A 27,498-nucleotide genomic window follows, 5' to 3' on the forward strand; every position below is an offset into this window, starting at 1 on the left:
CCCTCTATGTCTATCTCTTTTCCTATTCTCTAGCAGAATAATGGATTTCTCAACTAATAAATCATAATATTTTCTCCAACAATAAATGATAGATATATAATTTTAGGGCCTCGGTTAACGACGAACAAAATGATACCATGTCAAAGTATAAAAAAGCAAAATGTGATTAATCGAAAAATTGAGATTGGGATTAACCTTCTAGAAAACGATACATATCAATTACTTGGATCAAATCAGACTTTTTAATTACATAAAATACTAAATTTTTTTAAAAATACAAAAAAAACTTTTGAAAATTTAGAAAAAATTATTAAAAATAAGAAAATAAAGAAAGAAAAATTATGGTGCAAAAGAAAAAGGAAAAAAAAAGATTAAAAAGAGAATGAGGAGAAGAAAATCAAAAGAAAAACTATAGTGTATTGAAGAAGAAAATATTAGGGAGAGAGTGGAAGAAATTAAAAAAAAAGGAGAAATAAATTAAAAATTATATACTAAAGTCGGGGTTTGCCGAAGCTAGATTTCTCCGTAAGTTATGGAGAAACAATGGTTATATGATAAAAAGAATAAAAGAGAGAAAATGTGAAAAAAATAGGGTGAGAAGAGTGAGAATTCAGATCGAGCCTGTAACGAGTAGCTTGAGTTGATCTTAGTTCATTAGCTGAATCAACTTGTATATCATAGATTGAAAAACTCGATGATATGTCCACGAGGCATAGAGGCCATCTGCTATTTTTTTTAGAAAACCATATATAGCAAAACTGCAAACCAGATAAATCTCACTAAGTGATAGAAACTGAGGCACTATAAACAAACATGGTATGTCATCTCACTACATAGTGATAGAGCTAGTGAATTTGAATCTCAAAGGTCCTGAATAGAATAGGCACTAAACGTAGCCGAAGAGTACTATTATAATGGACTTCCATTATCAATTGCAGAAGATAAGCTACATTTGCAGATCAACATCAAAAAGCCGACTATAGTCGACTTGTATCACCAACTTGAAGAAAATGTAAGTCTCAGCTTGCAGATAACTAGACAATTGGAAGATCTTTGTGTTCAGGAAACTAGTAATCTCCTTTATCTTGTAAGATATAGGGCAAGTCGTCTCTCTTCAAATGAGTACTCAATCTCTTCCGGGGCTCTATCTATTGCTGCTTCATATGCAAGGGAGGTCAGAGCAGGTGTGGCAGCCATTTGCATTGGTATAGACACCGTCATTGGAGTTTTAGGAGCTGGGATGGCCATTATTTTTGGAGTCTTATTCTCCTCATCAGCTGAACTGGAAATTGGTAGTGAAGGTGTTGAAGGGATGTTGTTTGCCAGCGCTATAGGAGCAAAGGGCCTGCGGGGCGTCTCGGCCTCATGAGTATTGTTCATTGCACTGTTCATTGCATTGAAAGATAACTTCTTCACTGGAAGGCCGGCAATATCTAAGCCTCTCCTGCCTGGAAGTATTCAGAGTTGCATGGTCATAACTCATAAAAGTCAGTCATTAAAAACTAAAGGCAATAAAACTTGTAAATATATCTTTCAGAATAGAACTTGTTAGGATAGTTACCTGGAGATAAAGCACCCATATCATCTATCTTCTTGGCTGAGCGCATGGACTTGCTTGAATGCAGAAAGTCTGGCTTTGGCGGTTGCATTATGGCTCCACCAATAGACACTCTTCGGTTCGGAGCACCAGTCGAAGTCCGAGAATTCTTCTTTGCACTTTGTGTCTTTGAAGGGCTTGGTTTAGATCCGAAAAGAGCTTCCTGCTCAGCTATTAGCTGACCCTGAAGTTTCTTCTGATCCTGCAGTTAATTTATATATTAAGGGGATGCCTAGTAAAGCAGTGCAGACTCCTTGTTAAACAGATGAGTTTTTAACAAGACATTACTCTCTGTCTCTTGCGTTCTTGCTCTTTTTCCTGCCTCAGTATGGTGTACTCTTCCAGCATTGACAGAAGGCGAACCTGCATTGGAGGGAGGAAAAGGATTAACCATGTTAATATGTGCTACATAGAACGTAAAATGGAACAGGCGGAACAGAATCCTTACACCATCATAAGTGAATACCGAGCCCCTTTCATTCTCCCAAGCAATGATTTTATTAGCTAGAGTGTCTACCACTGCTGCTCAAGATACAGCAGCAAATCACAGGTGTAAAATTATGAGAAGGAAGTTACAGATGAAAGATCTACTTGTTTGAGTAGAATGGCTCATTCATAGACCCCAGGGCATTAGCAGCATACCTGGAATTTTGTTGACCAAGGCACGAGCTTTTTCGGCTCGCTTAAGCGTAAGGTGAGCACCTCTTCCAGCATTGTAACGGTTTTCATCCTAAAGATATCATGTAGCAATTTAACTAGTTGCAGGATGGAATGACAAATGTAGCTTACACAAGCAATCGAATGCCTTACCCTGTTGTACTCCTCTAGCCAGGATTCCTCTTCACATGCGGCCAGCCATTTTTCAACCCTTTCAAGAATATCTTTCCTGCTGAAAGCTTCCTCTTTTACTGTTGAAATTTGCAACTCAATCTGTTCCAGCACCAAAGAAGGATTAATAGCTCCTGCAACAGAAGAATGAACGGCAAAAATGGTATCAGCGTAAAATGATATGTCTACAGGACAGTACAGACCACAGAATAGATGGAAAAGACAGATGAGCAAATTTAGCATCAAAAGATCATGTTAATATTATAGTATATAATATATAGCAGGAGCATCACGTGTTCGTGTGACTGATATCCTTGTCTTACCAGATTCAATGGCTTCAATAGTTAATTCTGTTTCACAATCTGCTTCCCCAATCAGATGCATCCGTCGTCGAAGCTCCTCGAGCTCAGTTTTCTTTTTCAGAACTAGTTCTTTCATCTTGCTAGTTTTCAGTTGTTCAAGCCTCAAAACTTCTGCCTCCACCTGCATCAAAGATGAGTTCCCTCTGCTGCTTTCAATTCTTAAATAGAATGTACATTAATAAAACAGGAATAAAAAAGAAAAGAAAAAGAAAACTAAAGCTTCTCTTGTTTCTGTCATCCGCTTACATAATTGAGGTAATCCAGAGAAAGAGTGTTCGCCTCAGTTATTTCATGTTCAGAAGCAGCTATATTACATGTGACATTCTGAAATAGCTGCTGCTCTTCAATTGGTGTATCCATCAGATTCCACAATTCCAGCATAGAAGTTGCAAGATCTTGAAGCTGTCATAGCTTAAAGCTTTAAGCAATGGAAATATCAAATATCTAGGTTAACTAAACCAAAGCACTTACCTTTTGCATTCTTTGGATCTTAATCTCCCTCAACCTCTCTATTGCAGATGCCAGCCTTTCAATTGTATCATTGCTTATATTCCTTGATCCTTCAGCTTCATCCAAACTGGGATGTACCTCAGAAATTGTTTGTTTGAAATCTATACCGAGTACTTGGCATAAAGAATTCAAACTATTTAAATGATCCATAACCTGCTGTAGACGATCACTCTGTGATGGAAGAAATTTATAGTTAAATATCAACAGATCATAAGTTATAGAACTAAGTCTCCAAGCTCGATCATTCAAGCAAAAAGTGAGCTTCAACCTTCTCCTTTTGAATAGTCTGTAACTGCCTGTGCAACTCTTCAAGCTTTCTTGTGGATAGGTCATACTCATCCAACATCTTGGGAGGAATATAATCTGTCGGCCTTATCTCAATCGTGATCTTCCTTATCTGCTCTATAACGTCAATAAATTGGTTCCATCTTTCAGTTTTTCTCTTTCGCATCTCCTCCAGCTGCGGAATAATAGCTCCGAGCTGCTCCTTTAAGCTTCCAGCATTCTGATTGCACTGGCAAATCATCCAAATAAGTTCTTATACTGTCTAATGAAGTTTCCCACTAGAAATCATAGCATATTGAAGCTGATTCTTTTCATGTTCTCAAAACTTACAAACCAGCTTAATTATCTTACCATAAACTATAGAATGACTCTAGTTTCTAATAAAATTCTCTCAAAATTGAAAACTAATGGGAATACATATTAGATAAAAGGTTTAAAAGGATATTTTCCTATATATCTGATTTGTTCATTCATAGGAATATGCTATATGCGGTTCAACAGATTTAAAATTTGAAATAATAAATTGATGCACCAAATTCTTTTGAGCTTTGGATGTCAATAACAGAAACAAACCTGCCTGATGTGCACTGGTCGCTCACCCATTGAAGAACAGATGGCAGCAAGCTCCGCTTCAGAATCTGCAATGGCTTGCCGAAGCTGAGCTCTACACCGGTTTGCCTGGTCAACCTTCCTTCTATACACCTCCAAGCACTGCTGCTCTAACTCGAGAAGCATTTTGTCCTTTTCAGAATCAGATTCACCAACTTCATCCCATATCACCTGTACGCAGTGACATTCACAAAGCAAAAAGAAGACAGTCATGAATTATCTTTGCAAAGACACCATTTTTATTTGAAAACATGCATATATGGTCAATCCAAAGTTGGCCAATATCATTTCCTACAAGATGGAGCACAATCTGCTGGCCACTACCCACATCTAATATGATTTTGGTTGCACTGCGGGAGAAGCTTTCTGACATATCCTCAATTTAACGTGAGAATTTTGAGAATAATAGATAAAGAGTTTTAAAACAATGCTACAGAAACTTTTGAGATACCTGAAGCTCATATAGAAGAGATCCGCATGGTGTCTCTGTTTGCAAGAGCTGATCACTTGGAAGATTAGTCATCATGAGGCAATGTGAAACCTTGTGAAAAAAATATTTACACATTAGGCAGCAGGATATAAATGGTACAATGGTAAAGGACAACATAATGTTCAACTCTCATCTCTTATCTTCCAGTGTACGAATGATCTGGTGACAATGATAAGTACTCCTAGTTGTTAGTTTTCCATCTTGATTTCACTCTTCCAGAAAAATATAAAAATAAATATCTCCCTTAAAGTTTTGATCTTCTATATGCCGTCTATGTTGGATAATTAGGAAGAAAAAGATCATTTCATGTAACACAAACACTGGTGTAACCTACGTAATCCTCCACAAAAATTAACAAACTGGTACTTATGGAACCCTTTCATATGGCAATTTATGTCGCTCTATGTTTCCACATACGCAAATCATCAGAGTTTACTCTTCTGTAATTTTCCATGAAGTCTAATGTCTAACAAGAGATCTTACAGGGTCGATGTATAATTCTGACATTCCAAAGTTCTATTTACTCCGATGAAATGAGCAAAATGGAAAAAAAACGACCATCATGCAAGGCATAAAGATTTCATAATAATAAGCAAAAATCTTTTTTTTTACTCGTTGCTACATTTTAGAAACCTATCTGACTTAAAAATTAGGGCATCGACCTCATTAATCCACTGCATTCAGTTATCAGCAAACTATAGAAGGCGAAAATCACTAGTTTTTAGGAGAACGACTGCAAAACCCCCAAAATAGATCCTTACGAAGCAGAAAGAAGAGAGATCTATCAAATAGGAATCCTTGGAGGGTTCTCTAAGCTAAAGGAGGATAAAATCCACAAAAAAGGCCGAAAATATTCGCAGAAATATAGTCAAGACGGAGAGAAATGTACCGAGGTAAATGTACTCGGAGGCAGCTCGCAGAATTCGTCCAGAGAAGCGCAGATCGTGAGATCCGTCAGCGTCGGGGGGAGAGAGAGAGAGAGAGAGAGAGAGAGAGATTTAAATTTTAGAATGTCGTTTGAAATAGAGGATAGAAGAAGAAGATTTCGAATGGTACGTTAAAGGATGGCGCTTTTTATATTATTTTCTGTTCGAGGATCGATCGAGAGCGTGTATTTCAAATTATACGGCTAGGATTCGATTCTGGTTGAGGTTAGGCTTTTATTGTAATTATACAGGAGTTTTAGGTCCGGTTTGGAATCTAGAGTTTAAACTTTATTTCCCTCTTGTCAACGTCGGCTGTTACCGTTTGGCACTCCCTAGTTCTCTATGGATGTTTAACTTTGAAATCAAAACATTTAATGCCTTAGATTTGCTTTATTAATATTTATTAAAAGACGAATGATATAAAAGGGAAGTATATTCCTCCAGTCGGGTATTTTCAATTGCATAATTGGGTGCTAATCATGTGCAATAGTTAAAGCAAATGATAAGAGAATCTAGAACTAATATGGTAGTTTGTCATAGACTGCAAAATGCCTCGAGATTGCAGAGGGATCAAAGTTTTTGGGGGAGTGCAACATGATTATGAGCCATTTTCTGGGGATCAAATGTAAATAAACTGAAAGTTTCATGCAAAGCAACAGCAAGGAAACGAACTCAAAAAAGTTGAAAGCAAAATGATTTGAAGCTAAAGAATATTTTGTATATGAACCAAAGCTACCGATAGTTCACAGAGCTCATTAATTCCACCATCTAAGGCAGCAACAACAAGATACGTGTGATTTACAGGGTAATTTGCATAAATACTCGAACCAGAAAAAGATGGATAAAATTACAGAAACAATCCAACATAAACATGGGATATGTAATTAAAACTTTAAAGAGACTCATTTTGATGCAAAAAACTAAACAAACCCCTGCTGTCATTTATTGGCAAACAAAAGGAAAAGATCCTCGCGAGCAGCCACTTGGTTCTTCGGCTGCTCGAAGCTGCTAGTTCTGGTAGAGCTTTAACAGGGATTAAAAGCATATAATTTTGACCTAAAAATGAAAATATTTGATACAGGTATCACAACCTGCACCCTCTAGATCTTACATAAATAAAGAAAATTTTCTCATGCCGCAGACTCCTTGGCGATCTTCTCAGCCTTTGCAATGACTTCCTCTATTCCTCCAACCATGTAAAACGATTGTTCAGAAAGGTCATCATACTTTCCATCCAAAACACCCTGCCATTTGGAAAGTGAAATCTTAATAAACAGTTAAGAGAACTTCAAATATACAAGTAGCAAAGTTGGTGTTAGAAAATATTAAAGGTAGAATACAGATTAATCAAGGTTCTATGCAAAGCCATCGCCATCTCAATCCAAAAACTGAAAATAAAAGAAAAGAAGTTTTTCCAATTTCTCAACAAAAAAAAAATCCAAGCTAATTAGAAGATCTTTTTTATTTATGGTTAAATCTCTTACTAGCTTCCTAATCAGAAAACAGTAGTCATAAGTGCCAGACGACTGAACGAATATCTTGCAAAATTTATTCCACGAATCATCCTAACTAATAAAATAAGCTGAACTCGAAAGAATATGAAGAAACAAAAGTTAATAAAGCAAGTCAGAGATAAAGCACTTCCAATGAGACTTGAAGGCAAGATCCTTCCTCTTCTATCATCAATTTTACATAGCACATTCAGCTTTCTACTAACAGCACATCATGGAATTTTCGCATAGAAAAGACTAAAAGATAATCACAGCCAACATAATCTTTGCGTTAACATTATGAATAATTACCAACAAAAAGCCTTCTATGTTTAACAAAGTGGGGCAGGCGTGTCACCTTGTTGTGCTTGTATTTATGCTTGCGCGAGTGTGATATGTGTGTGTGTGAATCAGAGAGAGAGGAAGGCTTTTGCAAGTATAATAACAACCACTACTATCTTGAATTTAGCATATTAGAAAGGATAATCATATATTATAGTGCACCTAGGATGAGCCAATGAGAAATTGAGAATCTAGAAACAACAGCGTAAACACAATACATCATATTTAGGAAGTGAAATTAGAAATTACAACTAGTCAACTCCAAGATACTCATTACGAGTGGTAGCATGATAAGGAAGCACACTATTTTGCTTAAGTAAGACTCAAAGGCATGTTGGCAGTGATTGTTAAAATGTCTTTCTCCTTACCTGAAAGCTGTTAACACTCTCTTTCAACTCGACATACTTTCCTGGTGCACCTGTGAAAACTTCAGCAACATGGAAAGGTTGGCTTAGGAACCGCTGGATCTTTCTAGCACGAGCCACAGTTAACTTGTCATCTTCACTTAGCTCATCCATTCCCAAAATTGCAATAATATCTTGAAGATTCTTGTAATTCTGAAGAACCTTCTGAACACCACGAGCAGTATTGTAGTGTTCTTCCCCTAGCACATGGGGAGAAAGCATTCTCGATGTGGAGTCAAGAGGATCAACAGCAGGATAGATACCAAGCTCAGAGATCTGCTCAAAGAAACAGTCAAATAACTCAAGTCAGAATAGGCAGATAAACTGAAAGACATTTTAGGAATATAACTACGTGAGGAAACCTGTCGTGACAACACAGTCGTGGCATCAAGATGAGCAAAAGTAGTAGCAGGAGCTGGATCAGTCAAGTCATCAGCAGGCACATAAATAGCTTGGACAGATGTAATAGAACCCTTCTTTGTTGTTGTGATGCGCTCTTGCAACCCTCCAAGATCAGTAGCAAGAGTTGGTTGGTAACCCACAGCAGATGGAATGCGTCCAAGCAATGCAGACACTTCAGAGTTTGCCTGTATTTCATGGTAATATGCAATCTAAGCAAAAAGAAACTTCTAAAGAAACTCTTAAAACCCCTTCAAAATTAAGAATAGATTTTCTGCATAGCTTACCTGAGTAAAACGGAAAATATTGTCAATAAAGAGAAGCACATCTTGGCCTTCAGCATCCCGGAAATGCTCAGCGACTGTCAGGCCAGTCAATCCAACACGAGCGCGGGCACCAGGAGGCTCATTCATTTGCCCATACACGAGGGCACACTTGCTCTCGCCCTACCATGAACATAGAAAGCTACCACGTTGAGGGCAATTACACATCTGAATTACAAAGAAAACAGAGGGAAAGCTAGAATATACCTGCTTGTCCCCAAGCTTAATCACACCGCTTTCAATCATTTCCCTGTACAAGTCATTCCCCTCACGAGTTCGTTCACCGACACCAGCAAACACGGAGAAACCACCTAGAGCAGAAATTTTAATTACAAGAGGTATAAGTGATAAAAAATTTCATCATTGAGATCTTTCTTAAACTGACCATGAGCTTTAGCTACATTGTTGATCAACTCCATAATAAGGACCGTTTTCCCCACACCAGCTCCACCAAAAAGTCCAATTTTTCCACCCCTTTGATAAGGTGCAAGGAGATCCACAACCTGTTGAAAGTAGGAGCCTAGAATTACAATAAAATGAATATAACAACTATAGATTTAAGATCGTGATATCAGATAAAAGTTATTCAAGTCTATTCAGTGAAGAAGTTCAGAGAAGTGGGGCAAACAACTTTACTTTGATTCCCGTAACAAGAATTTGCTGTTCTGTTGCTTGCTCAACAAAAGCAGGAGCTTCACGATGAATAGGAAGGAAGTGATTTGTCTCTATTGATAAGAGCAAAATTATCAAGCCCGATAAGATTTTTGAACAATGTATAAATAATATACCAAATTAAAAATGCAAGCACTCATTCGGTATTGCATCACATTTACGTACTTATATCACCCTTCTCATCAATTGGTTCACCAATAACATTAATGATGCGTCCAAGTGTTGCCCGACCAACAGGAACCTAGCAAATGACAAATCCAACTCAGTACACCTGAATATACATCTCGGTGATTGCAACAACTGAACAATGTAAAGAACTGATGTAAACAAGGACATCCGACTGAAGTTTAGATGCAACAAAGGAGCAAAGAGTTGAACCATTCAGCTGTAATAACCTTAACAAACAGTTAAAAGCTTCAAGTACTGTTTTCTGTCGATTGTTGTCCACCCATATCATGTCGCTACAAATTTAGTTTACTACAATTTATTAGCTAACTTCCTATATAAATATGTATGTAACTAACAATAAACAAAATCCTGAATTACTATAAAAAAGAAGAGCTAATGTCAATGTGTCCCCACAAGCTAATCTTTATGCCACAGATCTGCTCTTTAACATGAAAAGAACTTACCAAATAATGCAACATGACATGGAAACATTTCATAACCAAATACATTGTGAGAAAAAAGAAGTAGAATGAAGTTTCTACCGTTTATTAAACAGCTCAAATCAAAGCTAAAACATGATGTCATTTAATCAATCAAAATCAAACAAGAGAGCAAAACGCATTACGGTGATCGGAGAACCGGTGTTCAGAACTCTCTGCCCACGGACAAGCCCCTCAGTCCCATCCATGGCGATCGTCCTCACCATGTTCTCCCCGAGATGCTGCGCGACCTCAAGAACCAACCGGATTGAGTTGTCCATCACCTCCAGCGCCGTCAATATCGGCGGCAGCCCCTCATCGAATCGAACGTCAACGACGGCACCGATCACCTGGCAGACCTGCCCGATCGCGCCAGCGCCAGTGAACTCATCAGTGATCTTGCCGCCAGGGCCACCGGGTGACTTCGCCGGCGGCGAGGGCGGGGCCGGAGAGGCGGCTGCGGCCGCGGAGGTGGCGTACTCGGCGGCGCGGGCGAGGAGGAAGCCGGCAGGGGAAGGGCGCGGGAGGGGAGCCTTGGGGGTGGGCAAGGAAGCTGTCGAGGAGGGGCGGCGGCGCGAAGCGGAGCGGAGGAGGGAGGAGAGGACACGGCGAGAGGCCATGGCCAAGGTCGGAAAGCTAGGGTTACGATTTCCTCTTGCCCTTTACCTCTTTCTCGGCTGCTTCTTTTTCTACTCAGTTACTGCTAGGGCTGCAAGGCAGATGAAGAGAGGGAGGAGAAATGTGTGGATGGAGAAAAACTAATAAAAATTTAAAATTGATCAGTTTTTCGAAAGTTGTAAACCTTCATCATTTAATTCTAAAAGTGAGACGCTAATTTTTTTAGACCGATTATTTTGCATATTATTTTTTTATAATTAGATTATCTTAATAATTTATTAAATATATATATTTATTAATAAATTATTAAGATATTGATGTCTTTTTATATCCTTTAACTAAGTATTTATATATTAGAATAAAGGTATTGATGTCTTTTTATAATTAACTTAATAAAAGTTTAATTATATATATATTTTTTTATTAGTTTAAGATTAATTTAACTTATTTTTAAATAATAAATTTATAATACTAAGAACTTCTTTAAAAAAATAATATATCGTGGGTTTATAACTTAAAACAAAAAAAAAGAAAACTAGGAATCTTATATTATTATCTAGAGAAAAAAACAACAGTAATCTTATGTTATTTTGAGAAAAATAAAGAATACGTACTTATAAGTATATGATTATAATAATAGACCTTATTTGAAAATAAGTTTTATATTTTTAATATGATTATAAAGTGGAATTAATTTGCAAAAGCATCGTGGAACGCCAGTTGCGCATCTGCAAAGCTTAACCGCCTCAAGGAACCTCCTCGTTGGCGCCATCACCTTCTCCATTTCCCAACACCACCACCAAGCCCTAAATCTCATGGTCTCCTCCCAACCATGGCGACTCTCCCTTCCTCCACCGCGAAAACCTTAACCCTGACCACCTCCTCCCTCTTCCTCTCCTCCTTCACCTCCTTCTCCGCCATCTCCCCTCAAACCCCTCCTCCCCAGTCCTTCGACCTCATCTCCCGCGGCTCCCCTCTCCCTCCGATTCCGTCCGATTTCCCCCAAATCAAGGTGATCCCTAAGTCCCGCTTCGTCGTTGACGGCTTCCGCTCCGCTGGCGACTTTTCCGTCTCCTACTTCCTCTCCCACTTCCACTCCGACCACTACGCTGGTCTGTGCCCCACCTGGTGCAAAGGTATAATCTTTTGTTCCGAGACCACCGCTCGCCTCCTGGTGGAAATCTTGAAGGTCCCTCCTCTTTTCGTAGTCTCGATCTCACTGGGTGAGACGGTTGAAATTGATGGGTGGGACGTCACGTTGGTCGACGCTAACCACTGCCCTGGTGCTGTCCAGTTCCTTTTCAAGGCTCATCCGTTGGAAGGGCAGCAGCCGGAGAGGTATGTCCACACCGGCGATTTCCGTTTCTGCAACTCAATGAAATCGGATCCCAGATTGTGTGAATTCGTTGGTGCGGATGCGGTTTTCTTGGATACAACGTATTGTAATCCGAAATTTGTTTTTCCATCACAAGCAGAGTCGGTGGATTACGTTGTGAGTACTATAGAGAGAATCAGGGATCAGAATAAGGAATTGGCGGAGCCCGTCCTTTTCCTGGTCGCTACTTATGTCATTGGGAAAGAAAAGATTTTGCTTGAGATCTCGCGTCGGTGTGATTGCTTATTGCATGTGGATAGTAGGAAGATGGCGACATTGTCTGTTTTAGGTGTTGGTGACTCGAGGGTTTTTACGGAGGATCCTTCTGCCAGCAACATTGATGTGATTAGTTGGAATCTATTGGGTGAGACTTGGCCATATTTCAGGCCGAATTTTGTGAAGATGAGGGAGATTATGATGGAGAGAGGGTATGGTAAGGCAGTGGGTTTTGTTTCAACTGGGTGGATGTATGAAACAAAGAGAGATGGTTTTGCTGTGAGGGTTAAGGATTCACTAGAGATTCATCTTGTACCCTATAGTGAGCATTCAAGCTATGATGAACTGAGAGAGTATGTGAGGTTCTTGCGACCGAAACGTGTAATTCCCACTGTAGGAGTTGAGGGAGAGAAGCTTGATGGCAAGAATGCTGTTGCTTTGCGAAAACATTTTGCAGGGTTACTTGATGAGAAAGCTAACAGGCATGAATTTTTGATGGCTTTCCATAAAAAGATGGATGGCACTACTCCACATGTAGAAGATGAAGAGACTGGCAGCTTAAACCAGAAACAGGATGAAGAAACAAGTGAGTCTCTCCCTTTGGTATCATTAGATTCATGTCAAGGTCTTGATTCAGAAGGCATAAACAATTTGAATGGCAAGGATATGGAAGGAGCAAAAGAAGAGCTTCGCGGTTGCCTTCCATCTTGGGTAACTGAGGACCAGATTTTAGGCCTTCTGAAGAGCTCAGATTGGGATACTGTCGAATCTGTTTCAGAATTTTATGAGCATGAAAGAGAATTTTATGAGCAAGCAAATGCTTGTTCTTTTTTGGTGCCCAGCTCTCAGAAAAGCATGCCCATTGATTTAGAATCTTTTGTAGATAAAAAGTCTGCTCAAGAAGTCCCAAAATGTGGTGCGATGAAATCCTTGAATCATGCTCTAAAGCAAGTGAACCGGAATCCAACTAAAGTGAGCTCTAACTTTTCTAAGAAAAGGAGTACTGGCAGCAGCAGTAAGACAAAGAAGAAAGCAAGATCTGTTGTAACTGTTGAATCTGGTGCATGTAAGCAGTCCAGAATTACAAATTTTTTCGGAAGAGTTGTGGCTAATGCTTCTTATTGTGATGACAATTGTAGTATTGTTACTGATGATCAGTACCAGAATAATGTGAACCAGCAGCTAAGTGGTATTGTTGAGACACACAAGCAGCAGGTGGATCAGATCCTTCAGATAATAAATGGCAGTATGACTAGACCTTCAGCAGTCTCTTTGCTGGAGAAGGCAAAAGGAGATATCAGTGTGGCACTAGATATATTTTATAATAATTATAATGATGTATATAGCAAGGAGACGAGTATAGCGCCTTCCAGTGCAAATGACTACATGCATAATGGTCTAACTAATTATAGTGAAAAGGCTAATCATTCTTCCAGTACAATGGCAAATTTGTCGAATCCATATATAGAGGGGTCTTTACAAGAGGATAAATCCATAGCAAATGTATCCTTGCCAATTGAAAAATATTTACCTATTGACCATGGTTTGTATTTTTTTTTCCTTTCTTTTAAAATAAAGTCATTTTGGAAGAAGTTTTTATTGGTTTGTCAGCATAGGATAGTATGTCACAGATGTACTCTCTGCAGCTTGCTGGAAGTCCGGACAGCCTGCTCCGTACTTGCACTTGGCACGCACTTTTGATCTGGTAGAGCAAGAGAAAGGAAAGATTAAAACTACTGCTATGCTTTGCAATATGTTCAGAAGGTTTGTTCATTTCTTATATTCTATAGTTTTTCTTGCCTTTTTCTTCTCAAGCTTGTCCTTGATGTTCTTTTGGACTTAGTTTTACTGATATTGCCTCTTCACATGCAGTTTGCTTGCCTTATCACCTGATGATTTGCTACCTGCTGTGTATCTATGCACAAACAGACTTGCTGATGACCATGAAAACATGGTTAGTTTATATGTTGTGATAATTTTCCCCTCCTTTCAGTCTGTCTAACTTACCAATTTTCATTGAATATGTTTTTGGAAGGAGCTTGCACTCATTCTTTGCCAATTGAAGGTTGATTTACACCATTAGCGAATTTAGCAGTGATAGATCCCTGCTTGTCTTATACATTAAAGAAATAGATGTAGATTATTTAGTAATTTTTGTGTTTCACGTCTACATCATGCTGTGGATACCTTTGATTCAGGTGAGCTGGTACCTGATTTTATAAAACATTTCTGGTATTAACCTTGACTAAAATGCTACGGTTGTCTTAAAAGAAGTAATTTTGTTGCTAATGGTTGCAATTTTTGCCTTGTGATATGGGCTTTGATTCTCAACTACCAATTTGGGCCTTTTAGGCCCAATTGAATTCAATTGCAATTTTGGACTTGATTGTTGTTCGATGGAATTTTAACTCCAATTTTACTTGTTTCTAGTTTGATTTGGTTCATAATATAAGTTGGTTTGATGGTTTCAATCAAAGAAACTGAGAGATAACCTCTGTGGTAATGTGGGCAAGGTTGATTCTTGCTTCTGAAGGCATCTCCTTGGCAGAACCTTGGTGCACTAGCATGCCTTTTATATAAAACTACATTGTACTATAATGAAAACATTTTTTAACTAATCAATAACAGTGAAGTGCTAAAATGGTACATAACAAGTATTATCTATGTATTCTCTTTGTTGTCAGAGATGAGACTAGAGATCTTTTGGTAATATTATAACTTAGTTTGTTGTACTCTTAATTGGCTGTAAAATTATCAGCAAGTTGAATTTTGCTGTACAGAATTATATAGATAGTATAAAAATGGTGTCAAATATCAAAGTTGATTTTTATCGATAAATATAACTTCAAGTTTCATATTTAAACTGAGGGAGATTCTTTTTCCCAGTCTGAGCTAATTAAAGAAGCACTTTATCTAGGTTTCATCTTATTTCAAGCAGATGGTGCCAGTAGTCTGTTTTCTTTTTGAGCTCACCCAATTTACAATTAGTTTTCACTTTTCAAAATTTCAAATGGTCTGACAATAGAGCTCTTTTGACAAGTCTTGTGAAACTTGTGTAGTTATCAGGTAGTTGCAAGTTTTTACTGTATTGGTCTTAAATGAGCTCTCCATATTCAATGTAGATTCCTTTCGTTAGTGTCATGGAGCAAAAATGTGTATATCTATGTAGTATGGTATGAGAATCATCAATCATTGAATCATTTTGCTAAATAGTAACCTTATATTTGTAAATGAAGCTAGGAACTCAACATTGGTGGTGGTCTCATTGTAACTGCTCTAGAAGAGGCATTAGGAACAAGCAGATCAAAAATAAAAGAGATGTACAAAATTTCTGGTGATCTTGGTGAGATTCACAAGATTTGGGTGTTCATGATTTTGAAATATGATCTTGTATATACTCCAACGAAGCTGGATAATTTTCACAGGTGATGTTGCACAAGAATGCCGTCAAAATCAATCATTACTTGCTCCTCCTCGTCCACTTTCTATACGCAATGTATTCTCTATGCTTCAGAAGATAAGGTATCATTTGTAGATTCATTTTGGTGAAGGTTGACATGGTTTATAATTGGATTTATTATTTATGTATTGGATCATTATCATCAAGGAAATTTTGTACTATTTTATGATGCTTTTGTTTGGGCAGACTCATTATCTTTGGCTCTTAGTAATGGCTTTCCCTTTTGTTTTCATTTACTTCACTTTGTTCAGAATATAATTTTTCCTTTCGGGATTTTTTTCCATATATTCATTGAATATTATTCCATATAGATAGTGCACTTCTTTTTACATCTCTTAGCTATGAAAAAGAGATGTGCCATTCAATATGCCTATTGTCTTAAGTGACTAAAACTTGCTTTCACCATTAGATTTCTTCACCAGCATATCTTTTGTAGAGATTATAAAGGTGTGTTATGGTTTGGAGTGTTTACACGAGTAGCTTATTTGGACAGGCAAAGCTTGAGCATATGTCACTTGTAGATTTTCTTTTGATTGGATTTTTTGATGTCCCAGGTAGCAATCTGATTGATATACGATATTGTCTGCTATTTCATTTTTCTCTGTTATACAAATGGACAATTCAAGTTATATTCTGTACTTATATTTCATCATCTTTCTGGAAGCAATATCATTATAGATGGTTTTTGCCTTTTGATGTAAATTCAGTCTTTCCCAGATCATTTTATTGTACTTAACTTGCTATAAAATGTTTATAGATATGATGATTGTGGATTATCACGTAATTGTCTTGTTGTATTTTTATTAGTGTTACAACAGGTAGTGGAAGTGCTGGCCGAAGAAAAGACCTTGTTATAAGTCTTATACATTCTTGTAGAGAAATGGAAATGAAATTTCTTGTTAGAACGTTGGTGAGTCATCTTGTCTATTCTTTATAGTTGATGATGCATTTTTGATTTTTTTCTTTTACTTTTTCTTCATTTCTGGATCCAATAGTTTCAATGTAATGAGGTCTTTACCCGTTGTTCTTAGTGAGTACAATGCATCAGTGTCATGGATTTTACTATTGCTATTTAACCCCTTAATTTTCTCACATTCTTTTGTATGATGCTTGTAGCTTTGTGTTATAGGTTCGGAACCTGCGTATTGGGGCCATGATGAGAACTATCTTGCCAGCTGTGGCACATGCTGTGGTGCTGAACAGCTATCCTCCAGCAGAACTCACAGCAATCTCAGAGACACTAAAAATGCAACTACAGGTTTTTATTTAAGCGATTGATCTGAATTTTCTTTGAGTAACACTAGGGAGATCAATCATGTGCAATGGCTTCATCTGCTATTTCATACTAAGTTATAAAGCTCTGTAGGGACTTTATTGAAACTAATCCTAACAACCTCTTTCTTTCTTGTGTTGTTGTCCTATCAAAATGTTGATGCTGGTAATGTATATAAGCACTGTCAATCCAGCCTTCTATCATGATGGTGGAAAACCCTTTGACACAACCTGCCACAATGAATGCTGAACCCAATTCGTGATGGAATATGGATGACTAGACTTATATCACTTTGGTTAAGCTCAATTAAAATTAAAAGTAATTGGGAGCAATTATGTACAACTGACACATTATTTTCTTCATTCGTGTCGTATAGTTTAACTGATTATGTTTTTGATCTCGGGCATTCGTATTCTCACATAAAACCTGAACACTTAATCTTAAAATACAATTTCAAATGATGGCCTGATGGTTGATTATATCGAATGTTTGTAGTGCATAACACTCACCTTTTCCTGGCCTAAACATTGATATTTTTTTAAGATAAAAATATTTGTCAGGATGGCTAGGAAACATTAATTTATTAAAGTGAGCTTATTTCTTTGAATTTTTGTGTTGAAGTATTGCTTTTACAAGTCATGCTAGAGATGACGTTTATTTTCTTGCCCCAGGGTATTTCTATGGAAGTTGCAGAGGCCTACAATGTACTTCCTAACCTGGCAAGTCATCTATTGAGCTCCAGTATTTTACACTCTTCTATGACCTCTATTGGAGAATTACTTCTTTGTTGCTTCTTTTAGAAGGAAGGAATTCTAAAAACATAGGAATATAGCATAGTTGATAACGTTGTGATGTCAAAAAATTTCCTTCTAAGTCATGCATCATTATTATACGAGTGCTGCAGGCAATTCTCCATAAGTGCTGCAGGCCACTTCTGTACCAAGAAGCTCATTAGTTTACTGCACATTGATATATAATTTATGCTTATATTTGTAACCAGGATTTGCTTATTTCTTCCCTTCTGAACAAAGGCGTTAAATTTTCTGCCTCTACTTTAGCAATGGTTACAGGAACACCTATTCCACCTATGCTTGCTCGGTATATATTTCCTTTTACTTTCTAATACATTGTTGTATACTCCTTTTGTTGAATATTAGCTGGTATTTTGTTGATGCTCTTCATATGGTTTATGTGGCAGAATTACGAATGGTTTCACCCAAGTATTGAAGTCATTCCAGGGTAGAGCATTCACCTGTGAGTATAAGTATGTTGCTTTCTCTCTAAGCTTCAGTTTTACTCTTTTAGGTTGTCTAGTAACTATGATCATTTTTTCCTCTGAAATACATAAAAACAACTGAAAACTAGGAGGTTACATCCCGAAGAAATGGAGACACAAAGTGAATGGTCTACATTTTGTGTTTCTTCAATTCTGATGGAGTTAGTTGGAATGTTACATTATAAGTTGCTCTTTCAAGATTGGATATATTTCCCTGAAAATAATGTTTACTTATATGCCAATCTAAAAGATTGAATCTTGCTTAGATACCTTCTGGAGCTTCAAAATTTGCATATATTCCCCTAAATGAAATGACATCCTTTGTAGAATGTTCTAGATGTGATTTCCACCTTTCAAATGGTGTACAGGTTCTTGTAAAAAAAATGGTGTACAGGCAAAGAGGCAGTTTTGACAATTTTGCAAGTGAAAAAATCTGTGTTCTTAATTAATGAACTATCCTTTTCTATCTTTTTCTTCAGATATGATGGCCAACGTGCTCAAATTCATAGACTAACTGATGGCTCTATACGAGTTTTTTCCCGGCAAATGAAAGAAGCAACGTCCCGCTTCCCTGATGTGATTAATGTAATTAAAGAATTGTGCAACCCTGCTGTCCCAACTTTCATATTGGATGCTGAGGTAGTTTGGTTCTCCATAATTTACTCTCTGTGGTATTTGATTCTTGCTTTTTATTGCGTAAAGCTTGCTACACTTGTTTATGTGGCTTTCAAGAGGTTCTTGTGCAGGTTGTAGCAATTGATAGAAATGGAAGCAAGCTTATGTCATTCCAAGATCTATCCTCGCGTGACCGAGGAAGCAAAGACTCCTCAATTTTAATATGTAACATAAAGGTATAATAGATAAATCGCAAGTTATATTTGATGCTTTACATTTTTAATTCTTACCCTATTTCCTTTTGATGTCTTGGGGGCCTGACCAAGTCTGACAATTAAAGTTTGGCCATTGCACCCTGGTGGCAAGGGTTTGAGTCGCGTAGTAACAGCATCTCCTATGACAGGGCATATTTGTTTATAGTCTGTGAAATGACTAGTTTTTAGTTTTACAAAATTATTGTATTTTTTCTGTGCAGGTTGACATTTGCATATTCGTTTTTGATATCATGTTCTACAGTGGAAAGCGGTAAATGTTTAAAGCCTTTTTTATCCTCTGATATGTTTAGAGCCTTTTTTATTCTCTCATATGGCTTTATACCCCTTTCGCTCATTGAATGGTTTTCTTTTTCCACAACTATGCCATGTTCTTGCAAGGTGGAAGTCTAGGTTACATTGAGTACGTCTATGAATCAGTTAGGTTTTGGCGTATGGTTAATAGTTAATTCAAAACATGGTCCTCAAATTAAGTAGCCAGATATCTTTCTATCAAGTTGTTTAATAAAAATATTTAATAGAGTGCATGCTACTTAGTTCATATAAAATGGTTCTATCAGCTTTTTGACAATATTATCTGGAAGAATGATATCACGTTTTTGTTACAGGCTGCTGGATTTGCCACTACGTGAAAGGAGGAAGTGTATGCTCTATTTACTACTAGAAATCTCATGGCAACATCTATGACCAGGAATATTGTTCATCTTGTTGCAATATAAATCATATGGGTTGAGGTCAAAAAAAGAAAATTTTAATATTTACCTGCACTATCATTGCAGATATAAATGATTTGCTTAGGGAGAAGGCAGGTTATTTGGAATTAGCAAAGGAAATAACTGTGAGTTGTACCAGATGTAAAAGATATATATATGCTTGGTTTTGTATGCATGCAACTCAACATTTGATGATATTATTAGTATATTCAGTGAAGAAGGGAAGTGGGTGATAGTTTCTTCAAGTAGATCTTGTGACGTAGACCTAGTCCTGCTATTCTGCAGGTAGAAGCAGATGAAGCTTTTCCTGATAACCAGAATACATTGAATAAGATGAACTCTTTTTTTGAAAAAGCATGCAACTCTTCTTGTGAAGGAATAATGGTTAAGTCTTTGGATGTTGATGCTGGATATTCTGCTTCCAGGCGTAGTGAGGCCTGGTTAAAGGTATTGCTTTAATTGTACATACTGGAGTACCAAGAACTTGATTTATTAGTTATTTCTGTTCTTTCTTAAAAACTAATCTTTGCCTGGATTTGTTCACAGGTTAAACGTGACTATGTAGAAGGCCTGGGAGATAGCCTTGACTTAGTTCCCATAGGTGCATGGCATGGGAATGGGCGGAAGGCAGGATGGTGGGATCTGGAGCTCTTTTCCCATTACAAAGTAGCCTTTACATTATTTACCAAAATCATCCTTTTCTTGGGAGTTAATAATGTTTAGTTCTCTTATACTGTCAGGTATAGTCCTTTCCTTATGGCATGCCATAACCCTGAGAATGAAGAGTTTCAAAGTGTATGCCGTGTCATGTCTGGCTTCTCAGACTCTTTCTATAAAGAGGTAAGAATAATTTGCAGTTGATATGCATATTGAAATTATGACCAACTAATTATGTGACTCGATGTTTAACTACCCCGTTTTGCTCAGCATTACTTTGTTTGTCATATTTTTAGTTCTAATGAACATTCTTTTAGTCCTTTAGATACTTCTTCAAATGCTCTTGCCTTTCTATCGCCTGAGAAAGCTTGATTTATCTTACACCAGTATTTTGTTGGATAGACCTAATAAAGTCTTGACCAACGATGGTCGTGCCACCATTGGCACGCCTCGCCGTGCCAGTGGCATGCTCCTACGTGCCACCTGCTTGCATGTAAAATATCTTTAATAAACTTTTTAAGATATTTAAAGATATTTTTTGATCTTCGATATGTCAATCTTAGTTTTTTGTTTAAATATATATATTAAAAGTTTAAAATCTATATTATAATATTTTATCTTAAGATTATTTTTATAAATGACATATTTTATTAAGGATAAAGCAATAGTTAAATATAAATATTATTTAACACATACTATGATTGAAGACATTCATTAAAACTAATATTAATGATTCAACACTTTAAAATTTAATTGAACACATAATATTAATCGATAATAGTTTAACAATTAAAATCAATATTTAGTTGAACATAAAATAACGATGAGAATCAAATTCTTTATTTGTCGGCACAAGAATAACACGTGAATGTTGCATTAAATACTGTCGATATTCTTTAAAACTCATTCACTGATAGTATTGCTCATTGTAACATCTTACATAATCTTCATATAAATAGAAATGTTATAATTCTCTTATGATATGATATGAATATTGAACATACACGAAAATAAATGATACCGACACAAGCATAAACACACCATAAACATATCAAGGTTGTAAAAATAGAGTATAATAATGGTGTTCTGGCTTTGATGGGTGTGATTGCATGCATCGATATTTTAGGTTGGATATCATCCTCCGCGCCCTCCTCCACGGCCTCCTCATGGACCTCCTCTGAACACTCTCCATCACCAATAACCTCATTGTCCTCCTCGAGATCATCGATGAGCATCACACTCCCAATCGGTTTGGAACACCGATGACCAGGGGTGAAATATTCATCACATTGAAAACGAAGGCCCTTCGCTCTTCGCTCCACCACTTGGGCAGGTGTGAGAGTTCGAACGGGGGATCTTGTGCTTTCTCTAACATCAGAAAAGGTGGTCGTGGTCTAGTACTAGTAGCCGCTGTCTTTGAACCTACAGAATTTCTAGCAAACGTTCTTGGTGCAAACCGCTCATCTTTGAAGGGATCAACATCATCCGCTAAGTGCGAATCCTCTTCATCAATGAAGCGCTTATGATGAACTCATATTATCATGTAGGTGCATCTCTCTTAATATCCCGCTATCTATAAACTCAAGTCCTCTGTAAAAAGAATCTCTCTGAAAAGGTTATGTAATAGGGACGTACGTCTCATTTCTATTATCATCGCCACAAGACTGAGTCTCGTTATTATCACCATCACCATCATCATCTCTAGTCTCATTATGATCAGTTTTATTTAAGCCTTCTAAATAATTAATTGATTAGTTGATTTAATAATGACGGATGGAAATAAGAGAAAATTAAAAATGGCTCCACATTGCACAATGACTCGGCATGCGTGCAGTGCCATTACTGGCACGGGGTGTGTCGACTAGCACGACCATCCATGGTCTTGACTACATAGCAACAGCCTAGGGTCATGGTTTAGAGGTCTTTTCTGAGCTTAAACGAACTTGACTTTGAACATAAACATTCAAAACCAGATGAAGCTTGGAATGATAGCCTCAGGTCTGGGCCTAACCTGGCTGATCTCTTTCTAGAAGAATGAAAAACCTAGCTAAAGTTCTTTTCCTTTCCTATCTCCCTAGATTAAATGATTTGTGGCACTGCAGCAGAGGTTCCTCGTATTTAACATTGCTAGGGTTTGTAATCTGTCTGGTTATACTCTTAATACTATATCTCAGGAACGACAACAGTATCAAGGGCTATGAAGCACGGACACCTCTCCTAGGGAGGTGTCCGTGTCGGACACGGACACGCTTCGGACACGCGTGGGACACGTGTCCGACACATGTCTGAAGTATCCTTAATTAAAAAAACATAAAAGAAAATATTGGGCACGGGGGGACACTGCGGGACATGGGAGGGACACGGCGGGGACACAGGGGGGACACGACAGGACTGACATCAGTGCTAATGGGTCAGGATTGGGTCCTTTTTATTAATCCAAATCCAAACCCAAAATTAATTTCCCCAAACCCCTACCCCTTGGGAAATCTCTCACTCTCTCAGCCCTAAATCCTCATCTCGACGAACGAGCGGTTGCGATAAACTTTTTCTTTAGATGTATCAATAATTATATATATTTTATTGATTTATTTATTTATTTGCCGTGTCCTATGCCGTGTCGGTGGCTTATTTTTTCAGAATTTGATGTGTCGCCGTGTCCGTATCGTGTCGTATCCGTGTCCTGTGTCTGCATTCGTGCTTCATTGATCAAGGGCCTTCAGAGTATACTCCCCAAGACATCAAATGAAATGGATGAATACTTTGTAGCACTCTCTTTCACACAATCAATAAGATTTTTTTGGACTATTGCTGTAAATAATCCTTAATCCTCTATCATCTAGAATGAGTGAATAAAATTCTCATTCATATACATTTACATATTCATGTAACATGCATATTCACCGGTATGTACTGTCTTCGACTTATTTCGTGATTCTGTATGGCTGCATTTCTTTTACTGAATTCCAGATGAAGGAATATTTTTCTGGTGAAAAGATTTTGTCCAAGAAACCAGCATATTATCGAACAGATGAATCACCAGATTTTTGGTTCAACCCTGAACTTGTTTGGGAAATCAGAGGTGCAGGTATGCAAAGAACTCAGCTGATCAGAAACTTCTGTTTTTAAGATTTTCTCGAACTGCTTGACATATACAAGCTATTGACTGAATCATTTGCGACTATCGCAGATCTTACAGTCTCTCCTGTTCACCATGCTGCAGTCGGTTTAGTTCATCCGTCTCGAGGTATCTCTGTCCGACTCCCAAGGTACGTACGGTCCGTATTAGACAGGAAGCCTGAGGATAGCAGCTCAGCTCTTGATATTGCAAGCATGTTCAGATCTCAGACCAGAAAGATGGAGGTGATCCAGGAAAATTAAGGTTCACCTTTATGCTGGGCCTTTTGTATATAACATCGTATCTGCCCAAGTAATTGGAATGGAAACAATCAGTTGCCTGCATGAGTATTTACTTTTGCTTGTGTATAAAATTTAAAAAAAAAAAACATGCTTGTATATGTATGTGTATACATATATAGTTGGGCTTTTTCTTTGAAAATACTATATATTTCTTTACCTTTTGCCCCCCTTCTTGTCTCATTTGCACCTGAAAAGAGTAAGAGTATTATGCTTGGCCCATCGAATCTTGTACAAGTTTTAAGGATGCTTGCTTGCTTTAAAAACATGAGAGGTGTTATTGAAGCAAAAGATACCAAGGATGCTTGCTTTAAAAGATGAGAGATCTTACAATGCAAATCCCTCTTTATCTAGAGATAGAAGGCCAAGATAGCGGCCAAATGAGAATGCAATGAGAGGTTTATGCATATTTCTTTCTTTACTTCCTCTTCTTTTTTATTAAATATTTTTGACAGGAAATCCCAAGTTATGTGCTTCATTAAGATAATGAAAAGAAGGTTGGTCATGTCTGTGATTTACTTTCTTTCCTTTTCGCCATGTATTTTTTTTTTCAAACTTTCCCGCCAGTCTCTTCCCCGCCATTCCCTTCTCCCGCTTCTCCTGCAAAAACCGGCTGCAACCGGTTACGCGCAGCCCCTTCCGGTTTTGAGCCCTAAAAAGAAAAGAAAAGAACAGAGAAACAAAAATAATATAACCCTTTTTCCTTTTTCACATCACACACCTCACGGAAGCGAATTCCATTTTGCAAATTTGGGCGATTCTAAAACCCTAGTCTTTTTTCCCCCTCCTCTTTGTGCGCAATAAAATTTCCTCGCTAGCTATCATCTCCTCTCCTTTGATATTTTGGTTTGCCGCTTTCGGATTCTCTTTGGGGATAACCGTGTAGGTTCTGAGTTCTAGGGTTTGTATTCTTTGCTGCGATCATGAGCGCGGTCAACATTACCAACGTGACCGTGTTGGATAATCCCGCCGCTTTCCTCAACCCTTTCCAGTTCGAGATCTCCTACGAGTGCTTGGTTCCTCTCGAGGATGGTAAGAGTTTATTTCTGTCTTGGTTCGTTCTGAATGATATGTTCTCTTTTTATCTTTTGGTTTGATAAGTAATCGGCTAGTTTTTTTTTTTCTGTAAATATTTTCTTCTCTTTTTGGTTAGTTGAAAAGGGTGTAGGGTTCACTGTGTTTCGGGCTTTAGCTGGGAGGGAATACTGAAGTGGAGTATTAACAAGAATCGAAAAAGAAAAGGAGATTAATTATATTCGAGGCCTCCAATTTGATTTAGAATCCTTGCCTTTTTTTCTTGGGATGCAAAATGTTTTTGGTGAGTTGATGGCTTCCAAATTCTAACAGTCAGATAGCTTGGCTATAGTTGAGTAACTCTAATTTTCCTTTAGATTGATGTACTGCTATGGTCAGGGCATTGATTGCTGTATTTTAATGTTGTTGATTCATGTTATTATGCACCTGTCTGTTGATGCATAATTTTGTGCCAGCATGGCATAATGAGAGGAGAGATGGGAGGCAGATTGGGCCGGGTTAGGCCCTAACCCTTAGTCTGCTTCTTCCCCCTCTCCGTTGAGTGATGAACCTAACGCACTTCGTTGTCAGCATAGTTGTGCCTGGCGCTTGCTAGTCAAATATCCTTTTCACTCAAGAGATCCTACAGGAAAATTTGCTCATTTATTCCATCTGTTATTTTATATGTCGGTGGCACTTAAACTCTTAGTCCTTTTATATTCTATTTATATGAGTTGTCACCATCCGTTGTACCATAAAGGCATAAATTTGTTGCCTTTCAAACCCCTGAGGAAGAATGAATGTTGTAAAGTCTGTTTAGGTTGCTTTCTACAAAGCTGAATGTTGTCAAAACCAATTCAATTGATCATGCTGCTTGAATTCTTGAGTTTCAACAATACAAACACCTATTTATTATGATGTAACATTCCGTCCCCATTAACCGCTCAGGCATCGACCCAGGAAGAATTCATTCTAATAAACAAATACTAGTTCTAGTATAATTTTCTTTAGTGAACTATGTTGGCTGTTATATGCAACTTCTCTGCATTAATGAAGAAGAAACTTATGTTGTGGCCTGTTGTAAGGTAAATCTTCTGGATACATGTTAATGGATAGTTATTTGTTTTCTTATTCTTTTCTCTAGGTCATCTAAATCGGTCTCAGTTCTATGATTTTGTTTACACGGAATATGAAGTGCTTATTTTCACAAGTTTATGTGCTCAAATGTGTATGGCTCATGTAACTATATGCAATTATGCATTCCTTGAATATCAATAACCTTATTTCTGACGTCAAAGTGGGGATCTAGTAAACTTTCTTGAACCTCTCGAGTTAGTTGTCTTTTGACACTATATCCTTGTCTTGTTAACATATACAGATGACTGCTGGATAGTTAGTTGTTTGTATCTTGTTCTAAATTGACCACATTTCTCCTCACTCCAGATTTGGAATGGAAGCTCATATATGTTGGATCTGCTGAAGATGAGACTTATGATCAACTTCTTGAGAGTGTACTTGTCGGCCCTGTCAACGTTGGAAACTACCGTTTTGTATTCCAGGCAATTTTAGCTAACTGGATTTCATTTGTCAGGTTTTCATGCAGCAATTTTGCATTGTAAACTGACTTGATTTAGAATTTCTCTTTTCAGGCTGACCCGCCTGACCCATCAAAGATTCGCGAAGAAGATATTATAGGTGTCACAGTGCTGCTCTTGACTTGTTCCTACATGGGGCAGGAGTTCATTAGAGTAGGTTATTATGTGAACAATGACTATGATGATGAGCAGCTTAGGGAAGAACCACCACCGAGAGTGCTAGTTGATAGAGTTCAGAGAAATATTTTGGCTGACAAGCCCCGTGTTACAAAGTTCCCCATCAATTTCCATCCCGAAACAAATGACAGTGCTGCGCAGCAACATCCCTCTACTTCACCTGAAATTCGCCCAAATGATGAAACCCAGCCAAATCAGCAGCTATGATGACATGAGAACGAGCTTTAGATATGCTCAACATGTCAGAATGAGGTGTGCACACTCAAAGAATGCTGAATTTGCTGGCTCTTGTGATGCAAATATTTTGTGCTTCACTCGAACCTTGATGTGCTAAAAGGGCTCGTGGGTCATGGGTGGAGTTGATAGTGATGGCTGATGGAATCAGTTGCTTAACTTAGATGCCTTCGTTCATCTGTTTTTGTTGGAATGCTCACAAGTATTCAAAAGCGAGTGTTGTAGCTGGTACTCCAATGTATAATTTTGAGAAAGAATTGGTTAATTTTTAGTTTATGTTTATAAGCAATGCTTATCTTTGAATTCCAGAAATGTTTGGTCAATCTTTTACGTTATTTTGTCCTTGATCTGGTAATCTGCTGCAGAGTTATTCTTGGTAATGATCTGATCATTGGATCCTAATCTAATAGGCTAATAGCTAGGCTACAAAGACTATACATTAAGCTTTTACTTGTGAAATATGAATACTTTTCTTCTAGGTCCATATGCTGTAATAATAATCAAAGACTATACATTAAGTTATTGTTGGAATGCTCACAAGTATTCAAAAGCGAGTGTTGTAGCTGGTACTCCAATGTATAATTTTGAGAAAGAATTGGTTAATTTTTAGTTTATGTTTATAAGCAATGCTTATCTTTGAATTCCAGAAATGTTAGGTCAATCTTTTACGTTATTTTGTCCTTGATCTGGTAATCTGCTGCGGAG

General features: G+C 37.6%; 4 protein-coding genes across 7 annotated transcripts; 2 read left to right on the forward strand and 2 right to left on the reverse strand.

Annotated features, from left to right (window-relative positions):
* Positions 1 to 849: 849 nt before the first annotated feature.
* Positions 850 to 5,706, reverse strand: LOC140797275 (65-kDa microtubule-associated protein 3-like). Its single transcript, XM_073150600.1, has 13 exons — positions 5,571 to 5,706; positions 4,643 to 4,732; positions 4,156 to 4,362; positions 3,566 to 3,811; positions 3,259 to 3,468; positions 3,034 to 3,189; positions 2,749 to 2,908; positions 2,408 to 2,559; positions 2,240 to 2,327; positions 2,046 to 2,119; positions 1,886 to 1,960; positions 1,562 to 1,799; positions 850 to 1,448 (listed from the first exon to the last, which is right to left on the reverse strand). Exons 2-13 carry the CDS (start codon positions 4,715 to 4,717, stop codon positions 1,081 to 1,083), a joined length of 2,049 nt encoding a protein of 682 aa, XP_073006701.1. The 5' UTR covers positions 4,718 to 4,732; positions 5,571 to 5,706; the 3' UTR covers positions 850 to 1,080.
* An 822-nt stretch (positions 5,707 to 6,528) lies between these two features.
* On the reverse strand, positions 6,529 to 10,731 carry LOC140797412 (ATP synthase subunit beta, mitochondrial). Its single transcript, XM_073150821.1, has 9 exons — positions 10,031 to 10,731; positions 9,403 to 9,478; positions 9,202 to 9,290; positions 8,951 to 9,068; positions 8,773 to 8,876; positions 8,530 to 8,688; positions 8,206 to 8,430; positions 7,808 to 8,119; positions 6,529 to 6,851 (listed from the first exon to the last, which is right to left on the reverse strand). The coding sequence occupies exons 1-9, from the start codon at positions 10,502 to 10,504 to the stop codon at positions 6,738 to 6,740; spliced, it is 1,671 nt and encodes a 556-aa protein (XP_073006922.1). The 5' UTR covers positions 10,505 to 10,731; the 3' UTR covers positions 6,529 to 6,737.
* A 489-nt stretch (positions 10,732 to 11,220) lies between these two features.
* LOC140797587 (DNA ligase 6) lies at positions 11,221 to 23,932 on the forward strand. 4 transcript variants are annotated; one of them, XR_012110688.1, is made up of 20 exons: positions 11,221 to 13,636; positions 13,740 to 13,857; positions 13,966 to 14,047; positions 15,334 to 15,436; positions 15,519 to 15,615; positions 16,361 to 16,463; positions 16,683 to 16,811; positions 17,498 to 17,542; positions 17,824 to 17,924; positions 18,025 to 18,090; positions 18,582 to 18,741; positions 18,849 to 18,953; positions 19,193 to 19,242; positions 19,598 to 19,632; positions 19,769 to 19,827; positions 19,972 to 20,149; positions 20,249 to 20,337; positions 20,443 to 20,542; positions 23,327 to 23,444; positions 23,547 to 23,932. XR_012110688.1 is itself a non-coding variant. In XM_073151157.1 (20 exons), the coding sequence occupies exons 1-20, from the start codon at positions 11,335 to 11,337 to the stop codon at positions 23,735 to 23,737; spliced, it is 4,215 nt and encodes a 1,404-aa protein (XP_073007258.1). In that variant the 5' UTR covers positions 11,221 to 11,334; the 3' UTR covers positions 23,738 to 23,932. The 4 variants fall into 4 exon arrangements, 3 of the variants coding, with proteins under 3 accessions (XP_073007258.1, XP_073007257.1, XP_073007259.1); XM_073151157.1 differs by having other exon boundaries at positions 17,498 to 17,545; positions 17,827 to 17,924; positions 19,988 to 20,149; XM_073151156.1 differs by having other exon boundaries at positions 19,988 to 20,149.
* A 456-nt stretch (positions 23,933 to 24,388) lies between these two features.
* On the forward strand, positions 24,389 to 27,128 carry LOC140797588 (probable histone chaperone ASF1A). Its single transcript, XM_073151160.1, has 3 exons — positions 24,389 to 24,805; positions 26,231 to 26,346; positions 26,437 to 27,128. Exons 1-3 carry the CDS (start codon positions 24,697 to 24,699, stop codon positions 26,764 to 26,766), a joined length of 555 nt encoding a protein of 184 aa, XP_073007261.1. The 5' UTR covers positions 24,389 to 24,696; the 3' UTR covers positions 26,767 to 27,128.
* The last annotated feature ends 370 nt before the right edge of the window (positions 27,129 to 27,498 follow it).

The sequence above is a fragment of the Typha latifolia genome, chromosome 11 (genome assembly GCF_019914945.1).
Source record: "Typha latifolia isolate L0001 chromosome 11, TyphaL0001v2, whole genome shotgun sequence".
Classification (NCBI taxonomy): domain Eukaryota; kingdom Viridiplantae; phylum Streptophyta; class Magnoliopsida; order Poales; family Typhaceae; genus Typha; species Typha latifolia.